This window comes from Pipra filicauda, unplaced genomic scaffold (genome assembly GCF_003945595.2).
Source record: "Pipra filicauda isolate LSUMZ 115617 unplaced genomic scaffold, ASM394559v2 scaffold854_size65383_pilon, whole genome shotgun sequence".
Classification (NCBI taxonomy): Eukaryota; Metazoa; Chordata; class Aves; order Passeriformes; family Pipridae; genus Pipra; species Pipra filicauda.
The window spans coordinates 25183-47203 of NW_024105036.1; the positions used below are offsets into that span (position 1 = coordinate 25183).

A 22021-nucleotide genomic window follows, 5' to 3' on the forward strand; every position below is an offset into this window, starting at 1 on the left:
TGGATGAACTGTGGGAGGTTTCCATGGCCATCGGGACCCTCAGCACAGCAGCCCTGTGGAATTTGGGAGCCTGTTCTCCCCCTGACACTGCTGGGCACAGGGACTCCTGCCAAACCCCCTCGACACCCCAGGGTAGGGAGGAGTCCCATCCCACCCGGGACCCCGCCCTGGGAACACACCTGGATACACCTGGATGTCACATCCCTGGGTGCCACCCACACCCAGGAGCTGGGTGGCCGGGCAGGAGGGAGCTGGCACCCCTGCCAGGGCTCGGGGGGGGCTGCTGAGAGCACCCAGACCCCACTCAGGGCTCAGTCGGTGGCCACACACTCCCTGGAAACCAGGGAGGGCGGCGGGATTGGAGCCGGGAGCTTCCAGGGTGATTAAGGCACGTTCAGCACTCCCACATGAATAAATAAATCATGTAAGAAGCATTAAGGCAGCTTAGGCTCCCCGGGAAATCGCCCTGGAGTTCTGCCTTTTGGGGGCTGAGGGATCCCCCACGGGCTGGGGGTGGGGATGGCTTTGGCTACGTGGCTCAGGAAAGGGGGAATGGGAGCCACAGGCAGGAGCATCTCTGGAGCATCCTCTGCCTGCCCCTGGATGAGCACATCCCTGCCTGCCCCTGGATGAGCACATCCCTGCCTGCCCCTGGATGAGCACATCCCTGCCTGCCCCTGGATGAGCACATCCCTGTCTGTCCCATGGACAAACACATCCCTGCCTGTCCCATGGACACACACATCCCTGCCTGTCCCATGGACACACACATCCCTGCCTGTCCCATGGACACACACATCCCTGCCTGTCCCATGGACACACACATCCCTGCCTGTCCCATGGATGAGCACATCCCTGCCTGTCCCATGGATGAGCACATCCCTGCCTGTCCCATGGACACACACATCCCTGCCTGTCCCATGGACACACACGTCCCTGCCTGTCCCATGGATGAGCACATCCCTGCCTGTCCCATGGACACACACATCCCTGCCTGTCCCATGGATGAGCACATCCCTGCCTGCTCCACGGACAGGCACATTCCCTGCCTGCCCCAAGCGTGGATCTGCCCCAGACACCCATTCCCTGCCCATCCCTTTGGATCCCGTGCCGACACAGCAGTCTCCAGCTGCCCCTCTTCCCTGAGAGGATGCCGAGTGCCACATCCCGAGCCTCCCTCCCTGCCAGCCTCCCGGGCAGTGCATCCTGTGAGCAGCTCCAACCCGGCTCTTCGTGGTTGCCAGCCCCGTGGGAGGCCACCGATAAGCCCGGGTGCCCAACCCTGCCCCCAAAAGAAGGTTTCTCCCAGCAATCCCGCTTGGATCCCATCCCAGCGGGGTCTGACACGTCGCAGGAAGCTCCCGGGCAAAAGGGCTCACAAAGGAGGAAGAGGATGGGGCAGAGCCAGGGGATGGCCCCACACGGTGCCCCGGGGAAGGGACCCGCCGTGCCCCCCTTACCTGGTACATGCTGGGGTTAATCCCATTGGGCGGGTGGGCGCCTTTGGCTTTGCTTCCCGAGTCCATGGCGAGCCCTCATGTCCCGCGGGGGCAGCCCCGGGGCCGGGGGGCACAGCGGGCACCGGGGACCCCCCGCCCGCGCGGGGACAGGCAGGGCGGCGGCGGGCAGCGGCAGCCGGGGGGAATTCCCCATGGGATGCCCCCCCGGTCACATCCCGGGGCGGGGGCAGCGGGACGTGGCCCCGATGGAGCGGGGGGCACCCGGCGGGGCCGCGGGTGCGGCGCTGCCGGCGGGTCCCTGTGCCCTGACCCAGTTTGCTCCGTGCACACCCCACCCGTGCCGAGGCTCCGAGGGCCCGCTCCCGGAGCGGGAGAGGAGGATAAATCCGCATCCCTTAATCCCGGGCGGCTGTGGCGGGGCGGGCAGTGGGAGCGTCAGGGTGACCTGGCGTGCTCCCTCTGGAATGCTGGCACAGGAGCAGGGAGCAGAGGGGACCGACCCCCGCCGGCACACGGGGGTGGTGCTGGATGCACCCAGCACTTGGGAATGTCGTGGTGCTGGCCCTGGATGCACCCAGCACTTGGGAATGTCGTGGTGCTGGCCCTGGATGCACCCAGCACTTGGGAATGTCGCAGCACATCGCTGAGGACAGGGAGGAGCTCGTCCCCAGGAGCCTCTGGGAAGCACCGTTGGGATTTTTGCAGAGCCAGGACCAGCCCAGCTCCATGCTTGGAGATGTGCTGGCCCAGCTGCTTTCCCCCATCCAGGGAGGAGCAGGGATGCAGAGAGCTGGGCAGCCACCAGCTCCAGCTCTGTCCTGCTTGTGCCACCAGCTTTGATCCATGAGGAATTTCCCATCTCCTCGGGTGCCCCAAACTCCAGTGCCCAGGCAAGGCGGATCCCAGCTCTCAGCACTGGCACAGTCAGGATGGATATAAACATTGGAAGGCTCCTGCCTCCCCTGGCTGTTGGGCTCCTCGCCACATCACACCCACAGTGGAGCAGTGCAAAAGCCCCCCCAAAATCCCTGTTCCCCCAAATCTGGGCCCTGGGACACTGTGCCCTGTCCCACAGGGCCCCACAGGGACAGTGGGCAGCTCAGATCCCCCCTGCACAGCTCTGTGATGCTGATCCACCTCACCCTCTCCTGACCTGAGCATTTTCGTGGAGGCTGAGCCCAAGTCCAGGTCTCTGGAGCACCTGGAGGGGGTCCTGCAGGTGAGGAACCAGGAGCAGAGCAACCCCAGACAGCTCAGGAGAGCCAAGGTGAGCCCTGACTCCTCACACCCTGGGTTGTTGCTGAGCATTCCCCATGCCCTGGGTTGTTGCTGAGCATTCCCCATGCCCTGGGTTGTTGCTGAGCATTCCCTGTGCCCTGGGTTGTTGCTGAGCATTCCCTGTGCCCTGGGTTGTTGCTGAGCATTCCCTGTGCCCTGGGTTGTTGCTGAGCATTCCCCGTGCCCTGGGTTGTTGCTGAGCACAGCCCCTGGCAGTCTGGCTGCCCCTCTGCTCCCTGGGCTCCCTGCAGTGTCCCATCCCCACCCTGCTCCCAGCTCTGCCTCCAGGGTCCCCTCTCAGGACCTCGAGGCAAAGGAGTCCCAGTGGGTGATGGGGCTGAAGGGAAGGGGCCTTCCTGGCGTGGGAGAGGCCGAGGTGGGGCTGCCCTCCAGCAGTGGGGAAGGTGAGGGGTTAATGTCCCCACCTGGGGACTCTCAGTGCCCCCTCAGGACCTCCTGCCATCCCAGGGAGTTGGCTGGAGGCAGCAGGTTGGATCCATTCCCCAGAATGTGCCGCCTGCTCCCCAGGAGCTGCTTCCCAAGGGACTGTCCCCTGGGGCGAGCGCAGGCTCTGGGGCTGCAGAGGACACCCTGGGCTGTCTCAGGAAGGTTTTGTCCCTTCTCCAAGACCATTCCCCGTGCACGGGGGGGACTGAACTCCCACACCTCCCCACTTGGACTCACAGCGAGGGCTCCAAAGGGAAGGAGGTGTCTGAGCTGGCTGCGGCTCGGGAGAACCTCCAGGTTTTCCCACCGACACGAGGGGCAACAAATCCGCTCAGAGCAGCTCCAGGCGCCCAAAGGCACAAGCTAAACCCCGCATCCCGCAGCCCGAGGCCTCAGCGGAGGCTCCTGCCCGTCCCGGGGCCGGCTCCTTACCTGCGGGAGGGCGGAGTTGAGCTGCCTCTGGAGCTGGTCCCGCTCCCGGAGCGTCTCCTGCAGGCGGCTCTGGGTCACCGACAGCGTCTCGCGCGTCTCCCGCAGCGTGTCCAGCAGCTTGTCCCTCTCGTCCAGCATGTTCACCATCAGCTGCTCGAAGTCGGCGTCGGCCTCCGAGCCCTGGGGGGGCCCCAGGGGGTCCCCCTCGCTGATGGTGGGCATCACCTCGCACATCATGGCGGGGGGGCCGGTGGTGCCTGAGGGTGGGCGCTGGGGGCCGGGGGGTTCGGGGCCCTGCTCACATCACCACGGGCCCCCACGGGCCGGGGGAGCCGGGGCAGGAGGGGGCAGCGGGGTGCTGGAGGTGGGGGGATCCCCCATCCCTTCGCCCGGGGGCTAGGCGGGGGTTGGCATCGCCCCGGCCGGGATGGGGGGGGGGCCTCGGCACCAGCGAGGTCCTCGGGGTCTCAGATCCCCCCGCTCGTCACTGCCACAGTCCTGGGGCACCTCTGGGCTGCCTCCTGAAGGGGCTGCAGCATCAGGGGCTGCTCAGAGCGGGGCAAAGTGACCCTTGAGGACTCGTCCCAGCGGGGAGCCCGAGCCAGCAGCAGCACAGGGAAGGTCCGAGGGGTTTGGGGGCTGCCCAAGCATGTCTGGGGCCGATGGGCTGCTCTCCCTAAGGCCGGGCCAGGTGTCACTGCCCTCGTGGAAACGTGTCTCTGCTGGGCATTGCAGCTCCTCAAACACCTACAGGAGAAGGGACAGAGATCAGACCCCTCCTGCTGCCCTCAAAATGCCCGGGGGGCACCTGCCCAGCCCCCTTTGCCCTCCCATCAGACTCTCGAGGCTCAGGACCCGCAGGAATGGGGCTGTGCTGGGTTGTACTGCCCTGTACCCACCACACTGCACCCAGGATGGCACCGAGCTGCAGGGAACAGCACCCCCAGCACCAAAATTCCTGTAACCACCTCTGGCATCCACATATCCTGGGCCAGGACCCTTTTCCCTCCCTGGAGCCCCCGGGCTGCCCAGGGACCCCATGGCCCGAGTGTTCTCCAGCCCCAGGGAATTCACATTCACAGAAAATCAGGCTTAAACCTGAGTCTGGCCCAAACCTGGCAAGGAAACACGGCTACAGATGAGTTGAATGATTGGATTAATGTTCCCCCCCTCCGTGTCCCCCTCCCTTGGCAGCAGCAGGACAGATGTGCTGGGCCCAGCTGCTCAGGAACAACTGAACTCCAGCACAGCCTCCCTGGTCAAACCCTTCCCAGGGCACGGAGGTATCCCCAGATTCCTGCCCAGCACCATTCCCTGGCCAGTGCCAGGGAGGAGAGGTCGGAGGGAAGCGGCAGAGCCACCAACCTGGGCCTGTGCTCAGGATTAAAGCACGGCTGGGCCTGTGGGCTCAGCACTTCTGCAGACCAAAACCGTCACAGACAAGGTGCCAGGCAGGGATTTCTCCTGACACGGAGGCTTCAGCCCCCAGAAGTGAAGGTTCATGTGCCACTGCCACCCCCAGCCCCCCTGGGGACCTGCCCACCCCTCATCACCATCTGTGCCAGGGGACAAACCACGGGCAGGGCAGCAAAACACGACGTGGCAAGTGCAGAGTGAGGGTTGTTGCGGGTGAGGGTTGTTGCAGGTGAGGGTTGTTGCAGGGTGAGGGTTGATGCAGGGTGAGGGTTGTTGCAGGTGAGGGTTGTTGCAGGGTGAGGGTTGATGCAGGGTGAGGGTTGTTGCAGGTGAGGGTTGTTGCAGGTGAGGGCTGTTGCAGGTGAGGGCTGTTGCAGGTGAGGGTTGTTCCAGGGTGAGGGTTGATGCAGGGTGAGGGTTGTTGCAGGTGAGGGCTGTTGCAGGTGAGGGTTGTTGCTGTTGCAGGTGAGGGCTGTTGCAGGGTGAGGGTTGCTGAGGGTTGATGCAGGTGAGGATTGTTGCAGGTGCTGCTTTTGTGGAGGGTGAGGGTTGCTGGTCTAATGCTGCTTTTGTGGAAGTGCCCCCTGAAGTTCTCAAAACTTTACAGCAGATGTAACACTCAAGGACAGGGATGAATGTTCTGAGGCTGTGGATGCACCTGAGGCTGTGGCTGCCCCATCCCTGGAAGTGCCCCAGGCCAGGCTGGAGCAACCTGGGCTAGTGGGAGGTGGCCCTGCCCGTGGCAGGGATGGGGTGGGATGAGCTTTGAGGTCCCTTCCTCCCCAAGGCATTCTAGGATTTGATGGTTCTGTGAACATCCCTATTTCACTTCCCTTTCAAACCAACACACACACATGGACATAAAGGCCCTGCACACAGCCCTGGGCTGGGTCAGCCTGTCCTGGCCTTTGGACTGGGATCAAAGCTCGTGTGTCCAACAGCTCCTGGCACAGCAGGGCACTGCCCCCCATCAAAGGTGCCTTTGTGCCCACCCAGGCCAAGAGAACTGGAGCTCTGCTCCTGGGCTGACATTGGCTCATCAGCAGATGGAGTTTGACACAAAAAAACCCTCTAAAAATAGAGGAGCTCTGGCAGAAGCAGCAGCCCCTTGGTGTGCACCCAGCGTGCTGCCCTGACAGCTCTGGGACACCAGGGAGGAGGGACAGGGCTGTCCTCCTCTCCCTTTATAGACTTGATCCCAGAGTGGGATAAAACTGTTCTGGAGCTCTGAGGGTTGTTCCTGCTCCTTCCTGGCTGCTGGGACATGGATGACCAGGAGAACTGAGCACCAAGGGTATCCCACCCCTGCAGCATCCCACAAAAACAGGGGCTGGCAGAGGAAAAGGACAGAGAGAGGGACCATTCCAGCCCCTGCTCTCCTTGGGTTGGGTTGGACATGAGCCTCAGCCCTGGAATTAAGCAGGTAAAATGCTCCCCAGCTCTCCTGGCCCAGATTAGCAGGGATAACCCCCCCTCACACACGTGGCCACAGCAGCAGCTCTCCTGGAGGGCAGATGTCCTGGGTTCCAGGGAGACCTGGGGCCGAGCAAAGCAGGAATCAGCCTCTCCCCAGGGCTCAGCCCTCTTAGTTTGGGGGTAAAACCCAAATGGGGTGACTTTTCTGCCCCATTTCACAGCTGTGCCTCTGCCTGTGGGGTGAGTGTGGAGGAAGAACATCCAGGCTGGGGAGAGCAGACAGTGCCCAGGCACAGCATGAACGGCCAAACCAGCCAGGAACTGAGAGAATCAGCAGGTGAATTAAGAGACATTAATCAAGGCAGGAAGGAAGAGCCCTGCAAGCACTCAGGGAGGGGGAAATGCTGCGGGGAATGACCAAGCCACAAATCTGACCAGAGCAACGATGGGATGGAAATGAATCCCAGCTGCAAGGGAGAGACTCCCTCCTTCCAAGGACACCCTGCAGGTGCCAGTCCCAGGGGGCTGTGGTGGCTCCCCCACGTCCCACGGGGGTGATCCAAGGGGCTGGACCCACGTGGTGCAGGAGGAGGGACAGGTTTACATCCAAGGCCAGTTTTGTTTTTGCTCCCCCCACGGTGGAGCTCGGGCACTTTGGGGGTGGCTTTGGGGGTTTTTTATCCCGTGTTTCACACAGGGATGCCCCGTTATCCCTGCTGTGCTTGGGGAGGGAGACACCTCAGCCTGGAGAGGGTGAGCACAGGATCATGGGGACCTGATCCAGGATGGACTCATCCCACCCCCTGGCTCCCCAAAAGCCTCTGTGCTCTGTCCTCCTGAGGATGCTCAGCACAGGTGAGAAATGGCACAAAACTGCCCAATTAGTGTCTGTGGCAAAATTAGCGACCCAAAGCTCCTCCATGCCCAGGGTTTTTGGGGTGCCTTCCCTGGAGGGGGTCACATTCCCCCCCTGACATTGTGGATTTGGAAGTGATTATTCCTGGATTCAACCACTGCAGCTTTCACTGCAAAAACCACAAATCCCAGGAGAAGCTCAGACACCAGGAAGGTTCATCCCCAGAGTCAGGGCAGCTGCAAAGGTTTTATTCTTCAATTCTTTGCAGCTCTTCCTTTTTCACCGAATGAGGCTTAAAAATTCCAGGAGATATTCCATTTATTCCTTAATGTGTTCTGGCTTTTTTGTTAGTTAGGTTTTATACAAATCAGGAGTTTAAATTCTGGCATTCTTAAGTGAAAGGGTGAGAGGAAAATGATTTTAAGATGAACTGGGAGAGGTTCAGATTAGATATTAGAGAAAAAAAAAATGTTCCCTGAAAGAGTGGTCAGGCACTGGAGTGAGTTCCCAGGGAGGTGGTGGAGTCACCACCAGTCCATTCCGAGTCTCTGGAGGTGCTCCAGAGGCATCTGGATGTGCCCTGGGGATGTAGTTTAAGGGGGATTATGGTGGTGCTGGGTTGATGGTTGGAGGTCTCCTCCAGGCCTGATGAGTCTGGGATTCTGGGATTCTGGGATTTGTGGTGGAAGCCAAGCCCAGGCTGGGGCTGATCCCTGCTGCCTTCCAGCCTTTGGGAGTGAGAATTGTGTTCAGTGATGTGCACACAGGGGCACAGACACAGCAACATCCACGCACAGGGAGCTCCTGCCCGGGGTCCCTGCCCTCCAAATGAGCATCCCCTGCTCTCTGCACCCCCCAAACCTCGGGATTTTCCCCTTTCTCCAAAAGCAGCAGCGAATCCCCCATTCCCAGGCGCCTCCTCCCACGGGTGGGTGACACCAGATGCTGTCCCTGCAGAGCTCAGCAGTGCTCAGGCAGAGCTGCAGGTCCAACCAGTCCCTTTTGAGGACCCTGGGGGACGTCAGGGTGGGTGACAGCCCAAACACACCCCGGCAGGGCAGAGCTGGAGCAGCCCAGGGCGTCAGAGGGCTCTGAGCTCATCACCACCACCAGCAAAACCTCTCAGCTGCCTCCGGTAAAACCACCTAAAAATGCTGCTGCCTGGGCTTAGAGGGCCTTAAGTGATGGGATAATCACGGGGTAGAGGCGTGAGGATGCGAGGAGACAGCTGGTGAGCTGAGAAAACAGACACAGCCCGAGCCCTTGGCTGGGTATTTTTAGCCCCGCGGGGCTGCCAGGCACAGACTTGCTGAGAGCGGGTTTCTTGCCAGGGAAAACGTGCTCGTTCACCAGCCCTGCCCCCTCCGCCCCGAAAATGATGCTTTTCCCCACTTTTTGGGCTGGAAGGCAGCGGTCACACGTGGAGAGGCTGGTTCCCAACACAGGGGATGGAGAGCACAGGGGAGGGGGTTTGCCCTCGAGCCAATGGTTTGCTTGGAGGGTTTTTTGCCCTCGAGCTGGTGGTTTGCTGGGCACAGACCTGCCAGGAGTCACAGGGGAGGGTTTTCTGCCCTCGAGCTGCTGGTTTGCTGGGCACAGACCTGCCAGAATCAGGCTGCCCGTGGGATGCTGGGTGCCAGGGAGCACCCTGGCTTTCCCTTCCCAACGAGGGCGAGAAGCACACCCAGCATTCACCCACCCCCCAGGGAGGACAGAGCCAGTGTTTTCCCTCTGAACAGCTTCACCCTCAGCTCAGCCCCGACAGGAGAAAGACAAAACCTCTCGTGGCTCTGTCAGCAGGATTATCACCCCAGCAGGCAGCTGGCAAAGAGGGTTTCAGGCACACCTTGGAGGCAGAGGGATTGATCAGCCCCCAAAAAGTCACTTTGATCTTTTCCACTCCTGGAAAATCCTCATCAGCTGCCCAACCAGCTCCTGGAAGAGCAGCACAGTCAGGGGGGCAGAGCCCACGCCAGCATCCCTTGCTTCCACATTCCCCTGCACCCAACCAGCCCCAGATGGGGTTCAGCACCCACAGACCCCTTCCAAGCACCCACAGACCCCTTCCCAGCACCCACACTGACCCTTCCCAGCACCCACACTGACCCTTCCCAGCACCCCCACTGACCCTTCCCAGCACCCACACTGACCCTTCCCAGCACCCACAGACCCCTTCCCGGCCAGATCCAGGAGGGAGAAGGAAGGTGATGCCCTTCTGCTGTTGTTTTTTCCTTGCAGGACTCCTTCCTGCACCTCTTCCCTGTGACACTGTGTTAGAGGGGATCAGGGACGGGCTGCAAAAGTGTCACATCCCGATATTCCCAGTGAGCTCATCCCAACCCCTGCTCCTGCAGGCAGAGCCATGTCCCAGCATGACTCCTCCCCACGGTCACTGAAGCCAGACACCACTTTGGAGCAACGTGTTGAGACCCTGATCCTCCCAGTGTGCCCAGGGAAGGTCAGTCCTGCCCCACAGAGCAGTTCCACAGCTCGTGGGTGGCACAGCAGGAACATCCCCAGCTCCTGCACCCACCCACAGAGCCCACACCCCATTTCACCCTCAGTGGGAGACGACACAATCAGAGGCTGGGAACAGGGATGTTATTCCTGTTGGGAATGCTGAAGGGCCCTGGCTCCACAGTGGGAATTGCTGGTTTAAGTGCAGGATGCAGAAATGGAAATGTTCCCCCACAGCAAGTCTTGGAGATGCTTTTGCCAAGTGCTCATGTGGGTCACGGGCTGGGATTTCACCTCCCAAGGCATTTCTGCACCACTGAGACCTCAGGAGAGGAGCTGCTCGTGCCACAGTGCCCAAATGTCTGCACTAGGAACACTCCATGTGTGCCAGGAGCTCCTGGGATCACCCTCCACAGCCCCAGGGCCCCTCTCCATCCTTCCTCTGCTCCCTCCATCCCTGTGCTCTGGCACAGACACCTATCCATGCACTCCACAGGTTTCTCACAGCTCCACAAGCCTGGCCCTGAGCAGGATGAAGCCTCCTGGCTCCTCCATCCCAGGTGATCCACTGAGGGGAAAAAGCTGCTTTTCAAGAGGAAAACCAACGTGCAGATACAGCTTTTCTCCCCAAGTCCCCACATCTATCCCTGAGGATACACTGTGGCCTCTGGGGCCCTCCAGTGCCCTGAGAAGGACAAGGAAGATCCAATATTCCCTGGGGCCCATCTGGTGACGGTGCTCCCACGTTCCCCACCGGCAGGGAAGGGCACAGATGGCACCTGGCTGCTGCCAGGGGCAGCCCGTGGCCAGGACACCCAGGGATAACAAGGGAAATGAGGCATTCTGGCAAGAAAGAAGGTGCCAGTTTTCAGCAGCAAAGGATGAGATTCCCACAGCAAAGGGGGAGAGGGATCTGCTGAGGGGGGACCCAGGAAAAGGTGCAGCGGTTCCTCCTCCCCCATCCAGGTCTGGGAAGCCTCCTGGGGGGTCCCCACACCCGCAGCAACGTGTCCTTTGGCCCCAAGGGATCAACTTGTCCCTTGCTGGAGATGCCACTGTGGCAGAGGAGGATATTTGGGCAGCACCTGCAGGGTCTGGACCCGTCCCAGAGGTGTCGGGAAGCCGTGGGTGCCCCTAAAGCAGGGACACAGAGGACACTGCAAGGAATAGAAGGCAGCTACTCCCCATTTCTTCCCTCCAAGGACACACTTCTGCCCCAAAGGTTTGCTCCAACCCCAAAAAGCAGTTCCCATCTCAGCCTTTGCTCCCTCCAAGCTGCTGAACCAGAGGAGAAACCGCGAGGAAAAATGTCCGGCTCCGGCTGTTTCTGTGCAGGGAGGAGTGAGCTTTGGTATTGCACTGATATTTATACTTCCCAGTGGGAGGGGAGGCATTACACACCACTTCCAGAGGGTATTTTCAGACAGCCACCTGCTCCTCGCCATTGTGCAGGAGCACAATTGTTCTGCACCAAAACGCTCCTCAGACGAGGAGCAGAAACCTCTGCAGGGTCCTCCCACCCGGGGGTCAGTGCAGGGGTGGGACACCCTGACAGGGGCTGGCACCTCAAATCAGCCACATGTGACAGTCCACAGGACTGTGTCACCCCTGAAGGGTGTTGTAGGGGCCGTGTTGTGGGTCCTGCCTCAGTTTCCCTGTTCCCCAAACAGGCCCCGTGTCCCCCCCTGACCCCAGAGAGGAGTGATCCCAGTTTATTGCTGGGAGGAACTGTTGGGGTAAAGCCACACCAACACACAAACCTCCTGCCTTTGCACTCCAGGGGGAGATGACAGACAGGAACGAGCCTTGGAAGGGCTCCAAGGGGATGATCCCTCTGACAAGTGGGATCCCAAAGCCCGGCCAAGGGATTCAGCGAGCCCGGGCTCACCCTCAGGCTGCAGCTCCAGGACTGCAACAGCCAAAAACACGGCTGGGAGGAGGGAGGACGAGTCTGAGGGTGCTGCTAAACCCGTGGGGATCCCTGGAGCCCATGTGGGAGCAGGTGAAGCCCAGGAATATGGAATATGGTCATGGGAATATGGAACACTGGCACCATCACAAGCTGGATTTCACCCTGGGGGACACCTGCCCCAGCTGGCAGAAGGGGTTCCCCAAACCACTGGAAACACAAACCAAATCCCCCAAATCCCTCACAACCCCACTGGCAGCACCACTGTAACAGTGGGACTGTGGCAGTGCTGGAGGAATCCTGATTCCTCCAACAGGAGAGAGGTGGGACAGCCCCGTGTGCCCTGAGCCTGGAAGGGAGGAGAGGGATGCACCTGATGCACACACTGAGCTCATCCCTCTGCACCCACACCCACCCACAGGGACAAGGAGGGGAATTAAGGGCAGCCAACCCAACCCAAAAGAGTCACAACACGGGGTACAACCATCTCCTCTCCAGGAGCTGCTCTGCTCCCCAGCCCTGGGGGGCACAGGGCCCGTTCACCCTTCTGTTCCCATAACTCTGCAACCAAACCTCACATTCTCTGCTCTCTTAGGCCAAAGTCACAGAATCCCAGAACCACGGGATGGTTGGGGTTGGAAGGGGCCCCTGGAGATCACCCAGTCCAACATGGAGAGCTAAATCAATCAAAGATTAAGTAGAGGTTTAAGTTATCTTCAACTAAAAATTGATGTTGGGGTCTTGTAGCAATAAAATATGAAACTATTTCAAAGATTGTTTAAGTAAAAGAGGTTTAGGTTACCTTTAACTAAAGATTAATGTTGTAAGAATAAAATGATTGACTGTCAAGGAGGGGCTTGAGATGTTAAAGGGACTAAAAGCTCACGAAATCGTTGTTTCAATGGAGTGTTTCTGGAGCAGGTGACACAGGAACTCATCCAGGTGGGTTTGGGATGTCTCCAGAGAGGGAGACTCCATGCCCTCCCTGGGCAGCTATTCCAGGGCTCTGCCACCTCCACGGAAAGCAGTTCTTCCCCACACTGAGAGTCTTTGACTTCTGCTTCATTCCAGGTTGTTTTGAACCAGCAGCAGAGGGAAAGGCAACCACACCTTCTCTTCCAGAGGCAGCACATGGAGGTGAACCAGCCCCTGGATGAATCTGCTAAGGAAGGGGAGCTCTGGGAACCCAGAGAAGGGGCTGGTTTGCAGCCCAAGGGGATGCAGACACTTCTGGGAGGGAACAAGGCACAGGGAATCAGGCTCCAACCACGGGGAGAAAACCCTGTGCTGGTCACAGACGTGGCATCGCTGCAGAACCCCCTCCCCTCTGGGACAGGGAGGTTTGTGCCTCAGCTCCCTCACGAGCAGGGCACAACTCCAACCCCTGCCGAGGCTCCGAGGGGTGCCTGGTGATTTTCCATGATTTCACTGGAGGTTTTGCCACGGGCACATCCCCCCATCCCCCCCCGCCCCCGGGACACTTGTGATGAGGAGTTCTCTCATCTGGGAGCCTGTCAGGCCCGGAGCCGGGGCCTCCTCCTCGCTGCCAAAGCAGCCCCTGCCCTGCTTTAGTCACACACTGGGAGCACTCGCTGGTGCTAATTTATTCAGTGACGGGGGAAGAGTCACCAGCTCGAAGGGGGATGAGGAAATCTGTGCCACGGGTGCCCCTGAGCCCTGGGGAATGGTGCAAAGGTGCCCCTTCACCCTCTCCCCCAAACCCTGGTACCCACACACAGCTCATTCCCAGCCCAGGGGACACGGGAGGTGCTGGTTGTGAAGCTCCCCTGTGCAAACACCGTGTGCATCCCACCCTGAGCAGCTCCCATGTGAAGCTCCCCTGTGCAAACACCGTGTGCATCCCACCCTGAGCAGCTCCCACGCCTTGGCTGCCCCAGATCCGGGGTTCCCACCGTGTCCCCCATCCCGCTGGAATCCCTTCCACACCCCAAGCACAGCCCTCCCTGCCGTGAGCCTGTGCAGTAACAATCACTCCCACAGAGCTCCTGCACCTCCACCCACTCCCCAGGATAAAATCTGGCCACCGAGCCCACGAAGGGTGGAAAGGGGAAGTGGCTCAGGGAGCTCCCCCTGGGTCCGGAGGGAAATCCTGCTCCCTGCCCCTCTCAGGCAGGTTGTCAATGTTTTCCCACTACAGAATCCCAGAATGGTTTTGGAAGGGACCTTAAAGCTCCCCTCATTCCATCCCCCTGCCGGGGACAGGGACACCTGCCACCAGCCCAGTTTGCTCCAGGCCCTGGAGCACCCAACCACCCTTCCCCAGACCCCAGATGATGAGTGGTGATGAGGAAGAGCCCAGAAAGATAATTTGGAGTCAGAGAAGAGGCAGACTGGGCTTTCAGTGTGAAATTTGGGAAGTGTCACGAGGGTATCCAGAGCCTCAGTGCTGCTGGCTCCAGGCTGGACCACGGCAGGCTCAGGAACACGTCCCTGCACCACACTCAGGGGGGTCTCACAGCCAACACAACCTGAGAGGGGACAGCAACGGTCCTGGAGCACAACCACCACCCAGGGGAGGCCCCCAGAGCTCAGCAGGTCACCATCAACCACCAAGGCAGCGAGATCCGTGCCCCAACCTCCCCTCTGCTCCCCATCCCATGTGCTCCCCAGCCAGGGCTCCCCAGATCCACCAGGACATCACTTCCCTCCACTCTCCCAAAACACAGGTTTTAGTCCCTCCAGTTCCAGGAGAGTGGTGACATCATGGCTTGGGCATTGGGTGACCCCAAACAGAGGCACCTCAGGCAGTTTTGGTACCTCAAGAGAGGGGGGTTCCCCTTGTGTTCATCCCTCCTGCTCCCCCTTCCCTGTGCTGAGGAACCTCAGGAAGTTCCTCAATCCCTCTGCTGACGGTGCAGCCGAATCCTGAAGAGCCTCCACCCACCTGCAGATGTGCTGTGGTGGATCTGAATCTGGGATTCCAGGGAGATTCTCTGCTCCCAGGACGACCAGGCCAGACCCAGATCCAGCACAGCCCTGCAACACCCCAGGACACCCCCCAAGCACCTCCACTGGGACACGTGGGGGGACAGGATCCCAGAGCTGGGGTCACTCAGCTCCAGGCAGGACAAGGATCACGGGGTTCATTCCCTGCTGGTCAAAATCTGCTCTTCCTTCCAAGCATCCTCATGCCAGGCATAACCACAGGCCTCCCTCCAGGCCAGAAGGGGAGGATGTCCCCAAGGGGCTTGGAAGGGGAGGATGAAGCTGGCAGAGGAGCACAGGAGGCAGGACTGGTCCCAGCAAGGAGCAGGAGGAGATGGGGACACCCCCAGTCCAGGCTGGAATTACCCTGCTGCTGTTCCCACGAGGGCAGTGCCAGTGTCAGCTCCCGAGGTCTCATCCCTGCCACCCACCACAAGTGACAGGGACAGCTGGGGACAGGGACATTACAGGGTGGCTGGGGGCAAGGCAGGGACACTGCAGCTCTGCTCTGTGTCACCCACGGGGAGAGAGTTCAAGGTTTCAACCCACACCCTTCGTGTGCAAAACCAGCCCTGGGACAGAACCCCCCAGGACAGAGCCCCCCGGGACAGACCCCTCAGGACAGAGCCCCCCGGGACAGAACCCCCCGGGCACTCCCAGCTCTGGGCACTCCCAGCTCTGTCCCGAGTGCTGGAGGAGCTGGACAGCTCCTCGGGAAGGGCTGCAGGAAGGACTCATCCCACAGCTGCCCTGCATTTTAAGCCTCGTTTCTTGCCAGGAGCACTTTTTGGTGGAGGCTCTGCCCCTGCACAGCCCCGGAGGTCGTGCCAGCCTCTGGTCCTGGAGATGCTGTGCTTTGAGAACCGAGGGGAGAAGGAGAGATCCGAGTTGTTTCTCTTTAGGAGAATGGTGGAATTAGCTCAGGCCTTACCAGGCACCAGAGGAACCACAGAAAGCACCTCAAAAATAGCCTGCCATGGAAAAAGCTCCATCTGGAGCTCCCTCCTCCTAGACAGAGTTCACAAGGAAGATGTAAAGGTAGGTAAGTGCAGTTCCCTCCAGAGACCCCAAGTACTGCAGAAGCTCAGGAAGGATAAATCAAGCTTTTTGTGAATAAAAAAGCTGTGTTAGACCCAGCAGGGAGCTCTGAGGGCTTCACCCACTCCACCAGCCCCTCCTTCCCCACTCTCTGCACTACCTGGCAGCCCCCTACCCCAGGTAATGACCCCCGTGGCTCAGGGGGCAGAGAGGTCACCGAGGTGGAGCAGGACTGGATGGTCTCGAGGGCAGAGCAGCCCTGGACACCAGCCAGCTCCTCACCCAGGGTGGTCCCATCGTGCCTGAGCCACCAGGGATGAGGTTCCCATCCCATCTGGAGCTCTCACCACGCCTGGCTGGTGATCCTGGCACCCATCCTGCTGCCACAGAGCCAGCACTGCCTTCCCTGCTCCTCTGCACCAGCCCCTGGCCGAGGGATGCTCAGCACCACGGTGGATGAGAGGGATGGGCCAGAGGAAATAGGGAATGCAGGGCCCCAGCTCTGCTCCCCTGGCTTGGGGGGTTGGAAAAAACACCAAGAGCTTCAAACCAAGGGAACCAACACACAACTGCTCCAGCAAGCGTGGGGAGGGTGGTTGGTGGTTTGCAAAGGGTGGCAGCTCTGCTCTGGGTCAGCAGAGCTCTGCTCTGAGCAGGGACCAGCACAAAAACAGGCTGGGCATTAGTTCAGCTCAGTTTCCAGCTCCTTCCCTCTTCCAGTGTCAGCCCTGCAGGGAGCTGGGCATCACCCTGGGCACAGCCCCTGCCTGGCACCCAGAGCCCTGGGAGCTCCTGCTCTCATCCCCACTGTGCCTCCCACAAGGGCCCATGGCCATGCCCAGCTCACCCAAAAAGGGGGCCCCAGCCATGCCATGTTTGCACCCATCACCCCCAAAGGGTGTCCAAAACACACCCACCTCTGTTGTGCCCCTCAGCACAAAGCCCCCTGACACACAGCACTGTGCCACCCCCCAGCACTCCCACAGGGTCACAGAAAATCCCAGGATATGCTGAGCTGGAAGGGACCCACAAGGACCATCCAGTCCAACCCTCAGCCCTGCACAGGCCCAGCCCCAAAGTCACCCCCTGTGCCCCAGAGGATCAGCCAAACCCTCCTGGAGCTCTGGCAGCCTTGGGGCTGTGCCCACTGCCCTGGGGAGCCTGGGCAGTGCCCAACCCTGCTCTGGGGGAAGAACCTTTTGCTGAGATCCAACCTGAGCCTGCCCTGACACAGCTCCAGCCATTCCCTGGGTGCTGTCCCTGGTCACACAGAGAACTTTGGGGAGCTCCTGCACACACTGAGTTCACAGAATCCCAGACTGGTTTGGGTTGGAAGGGACCTTAAATCCCATCCAGTGCCACCCCCTGCCATGGGCAGGGACACCTCCCACCAGCCCAGGTTGCTCCAAGCCCCGTCCAACCTGGCCTGGGACACTCCCAGGGCTGGGGCAGCCACAGCTGCTCCGGGCAACCTGAGCTGCAGCAAGTGGTCCTGGGGCCAAGCACTGGGACAATCCCCCCGACCACCCCAGGGGGAAGTGAGAGCAGGACCTGGCTGATGCATGTGAGGCATCACCAGGAGGGGAGGAACACATGTTTGCAGCTCAGCAGGCTTTTAAAGGAATTAAAAGCAGGTAGATACATTTAAAGTGGGTAAATACAGCACGACTGGCTGGCAGTGGGGGTTTCCACCCTGGTCCCACTGTTTGGAGCAGTGGTCCCACGGGCACTCAAACATGGGGTGGCCAGGACACCTTAAAATCCCTGGAGGGGGGATGGAGGGGAGGGGATGACCCAGTGCACTGGAAAACATCTCCTGCCAGAGCTGAGATGTCGTGCACTCTCTCTGTTGAGAGCCAACAGCACATCAAAGCTCACGAGGTGAAAGGACACGCGGGGTGGGGAGTCCCTGTGCACACACAGCCCAGCGCAGCAGCCGAGCCAGCGCCTTCTGAGGGGTCAGGGACCATTTCTGCAGACAGATTTAAATTTCTGGCTTCTTTACAGCACAATTTTGGACCCTGGACACCCTGCCACTGGCAAAGGTTGGGCCAAGCAGAACCCAGTGCTGGCTGGGGATGGATCAGCTCGTCCCAGAGCACGTCAGCAGTGCCAGTGCTGCTGCAACCCCTCCAGGGCAGCACAGCGAGAAAAACCAGCATGTGTCAGGGCTGGGTGGGCTGCTCACCCGAGCAGAAGTGGCTCCCTGCCCAGCCCCCCATGCTGTGCCCTCCCCTCCTGCCTGCCCAGGTTCAGGTGCTGCCTGTGGGCACCAACCCACCCGAGGTGACCTTTCCCTGTCGTGCCAATCCAGGGCACTGCTGAGTGATGCTCAGGATGTGAACACCCGACAGACAGAGCTCCCTGCCCTTGTCTCCCTGGGTAAATGCACCAACTGATCTTCACCAGCTCTGGAAGGGGGCTGGTTTGGACAGACACCAGCCCTTCCCTGCCTAAACACAGCAATTCCAGGCCAGCTCATCCGAGCAGGGATTGCTGCTGGGATTCACCTCTCACCACCCACATCAGGACCTTCAGCCCACACAGGCAGAGCAGCAGCACCTCCCTCATGCAGAATCCACCCAGTGCAGGAGCTCAGAAGGGTTGGATTCACCCTGGATCCCACACGCTGGAACTGGAGGGGGGATTTTTGTGCCCTGCCCTTTGCAGAGCGTTCGGTCCTGCTGGAGAACGGGGTGCACTCTGGGCTGGATGAGCCTCAGGCAAAGCATTCCCAGCAGCTAACACCCACCCTGTATATCTTCCATGGACATGGCACAGCATGAAGGGCTGTTCAAAGACACTTTCACCCCTCCAACATCACAACCACAGCTCAGCAAAGCCACCTCCACCTCCCCGGACCTGCTCGGGGTAACTCCAGGGCTGGGCTCACGTCCAGCACGAGACGCTCCCGCTCCAGATGTGAAGTGAACCTGGACAAGGTTCATCTCTCCCTACACCAAAAGCCACCTTCCTCCCAGGCACTGCACCCCTGTGGCACCTCCGTGTGTCCCAATCCTTCCATGCACGGAGCAGTCATGGATATGAGCCCACCTTGCTCCTCGCTCTCAAGGGGTTTCCAAAGAGCACCAGCCAAGACTGAAGGCTGAAAGAAGATAAGGACCAACCAAATCTTCCAGAGATATGGTGGAATCTAGTTCCTGAGGCCCAGGAACCAAACACCCTCCCAAATCGGGTCTCACCGTCTCCTCTGCCCTTTGCCATCTTCCAGCTGTGTCTGGTCTGGGGAACCTGAGACAGGACAAGGGCTTCTGGGTCAGCCCTGGTCTCATGAGGGGGAACAGATGGGTCTTCTGGTGGGACTGATGTTCTGAAAAGCAATTACACATGAAGACATCCCCAACAGAGTACGCTGTGCTCTGGCCCGGAGCCCAAGTCATCCTGGGTTTGGATTTTAATTAGCCCCGTTTTGGTATCTGCTCTCTCTTCCCTCCAGATAATGATTTAATTATTTCAGACATGTCTTTGAATTAGCAGCTTCCTCAGCGGATTATTCAGCCGGGATCTCCTCAGTCACAGAGCCCAGCTCACCACCAGCACAGGAGAGGCTGGAGAGAGCAAAGGAAAACCCAAACCCTTCCTGGAAGGAGGGACCACATGAGCACCCAGGCGAGCAGGGGCCCCTGCCAAGCCCTTCTCCTGCATTTAGGGATGACCCACAGCTGGCTGAGACACCTCACCCCAAAGCACACCCCAAACATCAGCACCAGGCAGGGCCATGGTGGCATCAAGGCTGGCCTTGTCTTCCCACCACGAAGCCTTTGCACCCAGCAAAGGCTCCATGAGGAGGAGGAGGGGCCGAGCAGGGTGACAGGGATGCAGGATGAGGGGGGACATGGAGCCACCTCTGTGCCTCCCCCTCTGAGGGGATCCCACATTTGGGGATCCCCCAGGAGAAGGGAGTTCATGGGGACCCGGTGAGGTCATTGCTGGACCACAAGTGTCCCTGTGCTCTTTGCAGGGTTGGTGTCACCCAGCGAGGCCCCCACATTGGGAAAGACCCCAGGGGAGGTGGGACAGGCAGGGAACAAGGTGTGGCAGGTCCAGTCTCCTTTCCCAGCAGTGGGACTGGGCAGGGGCCACGCTGAGGTCCAGCAAGGCTCCAGGCCCGGGGGATGAAGGCTGGAGAAGAACAGCAGAGCAGGCTGCCTAAAATAAACACCAGAGGTAAATGCAAAGTGAAGGATGTGGTCCAGAGAGGGGGAAACATCAGAGTGCAGCTCTGCAGCATGACCTGGGGCCAACAGCAGTAAGTCACCTGCAGGAAGGCCAAGGCCTGGCTGAACAGGCTGATTCCTCACTGCCAGACCCAGGCAGAGCATCCCCACGCTGCAGGAATTCAGCCAACCCTCCCCTCAGCCTGGCACAGTCCCTGTCCCCAGGCCAGGCTGGGTCAGGAGGGGACACGCTCCCGAGGTGCCCCAGCCCTCGCTGCAAAGGGCATCGAGCTCCAAGGACACACCAGGAAGTGCTTTGGTCCTTCTGCACCGAGGCACTCGAGCCACTGACTCCTCACTGTGCTTCTCCCAGGACCCCCGAGCTCTCCAGCAGAGCCACAGTCCCCCAGCACTGCCAGGGAACCAGATCTGCAGCAGCCACTGGAAAAGCTCTACCGCCTCTCCCTGCTGTAGCAGCGGAAAATCTCCTCTGGCTGCTCTGTCACTGCAGTTCACACTCCAACAGATCAGCTCAAACCAGCTGCAGCTCCTGCTGCTGCAGGAGAAGCCCTCGAGCACAGCCACGCGTGAGGCTGCGGTGGAACGCGCAGCCCGGGCCTGCCAGAGCCCAGACCAACCCCACGCTGGTGAGGCTGGAGAGACTCCCCTCCTCTGGATCCCCTCCCGAGCTCGAGAAAATCAGGCAGGCAGCACAAACAGCCTGGTGCTGTGGCCTGCTATCCCAGCTCACTGGGCTGGGGGTGCAGCCCTGCTGCCCCCCTGTTCCCGGGGGGATCCACAGCCCTGTTCTCTGGGGGATGAGCCCCAGCCCGCTGCACCACCGACCCCTGCACTGTGTCCCCTGCGGGCACTGCCCGGCTCTGTCCCCTCCACAGCCCCCACGAGCCCCCCAGCACTCCAAAAGTATTTCAACCCCGTCAGACCTGCAAAAAGACCAACATGTTCGAGAGCAAGCTGGGGGAGAGAAAGGCCGTGATGAAACCAACCCTTTGGTTTAATTTCCTTAAGAAACCAGGCTAAAGGAGATGGGAGTGGAAGTGACACACGAGAGAAAGGCAGAAGGATTTTCATTAACCCGATCAAACCTCCTGGAATGTGATAAGAGGCAATAACAGACACCTCCCCTCTGGCCAAGGACAAAGAGAGGCTTCCTAGTTATGAAGAAGAGCAAGAAAATTGGAGTAGAAGAAAGGAAATGACTCGAAAATGGCTGAAATGTCAGATGTTATTAAAAAGCCTTCACCTGGAGAGAAATAATGACCGATGAGAAGAGGGAGATGACGGGGGAAGCTGAACAGATGGGGAACAAGAGGGATGGGGGGAGCAGGCACCTGGGAACGGCTCTGAAAGCCACCCTGGTGACTACAGGGATGGGTTGACTTCTGGAGGTGTGCCCGTGGGGAATTTGGGGTGCTGAGAGGCCGTGCTGGCAGGGAGGTGACAGCACTGCAGGTGACAGCAGCCCCAGGACAACCTCCCCCACCCTGGACCAGCGAGTCCCCAAATCCCTCCATACTTTGGAACCATCCTTCCAGAGGCCTCATCCCGCTCTCCTGCCGCCCCCTGGGCCGCCCTGGCGCTGTTCCAGCGCCGCGGGGTCCCTGCCCTGCCCGCCCGACGACAGGAATGCGGGAATGCCACCTTCGCTTCCTCGGGGCGCCGGCAGCGCCGGCAGCACAGCCGGGAATCCAGCAGGCAGAATCCCGAGTGGAAAAGCAACCTGAGCAGTGCGAGGGGACACCCACAGCCCCGAGCCCCCCAGGGACCCCCCCACCCGCGGAGGAGCGGAGCCGGAGCATCCCCAGCCCGCGGGGGAGGAGTGCGGGGCTGTGGCAGTCACGCAGCATTGCGGGACCGCCGAGCGGAGGCAGCTCCATCCCCGCCGGGGCCGGGCTGAAGTCCCGCTGCTCTCGTTCCCCTGCCGCTGACACAGCCCCCTGATCCTGCTCCCGGCGCTCCCTGCCCTCCCCAGCCATCCCTCTCTCCGGCATCTCCCGAGTCCCCGCACAGCCTCCCCTCCCGGCACCCCTCCACCGCCTCGCTGCCACCCCCGCGCTGGGTTTGCAGACAAAACCCCTCAAACCCCCTGGTAGAGCCACCCTGCACCCCCCCTGCTCTCCCCAGCCCTCCAGGGACGTGGGCACACGTGTGCTGAGCCCTCCAGGGA

At 60.3% G+C, this 22021-nt stretch overlaps 1 protein-coding gene across 2 annotated transcripts in view; it reads right to left on the minus strand.

Annotated features, from left to right (window-relative positions):
* Window positions 1-22021, minus strand: part of LOC113987475 (liprin-alpha-4) — a 58262-nt gene that overhangs the window by 25160 nt on the left and 11081 nt on the right. For both annotated transcript variants that reach the window (XM_039390656.1, XM_039390655.1), the window contains exon 2: window positions 3618-4364. In XM_039390656.1, coding sequence (XP_039246590.1) covers window positions 3618-3854 — 237 coding nt within the window. In that variant the 5' untranslated portion in view covers window positions 3855-4364. The remainder of the gene's footprint in view (window positions 1-3617; window positions 4365-22021) is intronic.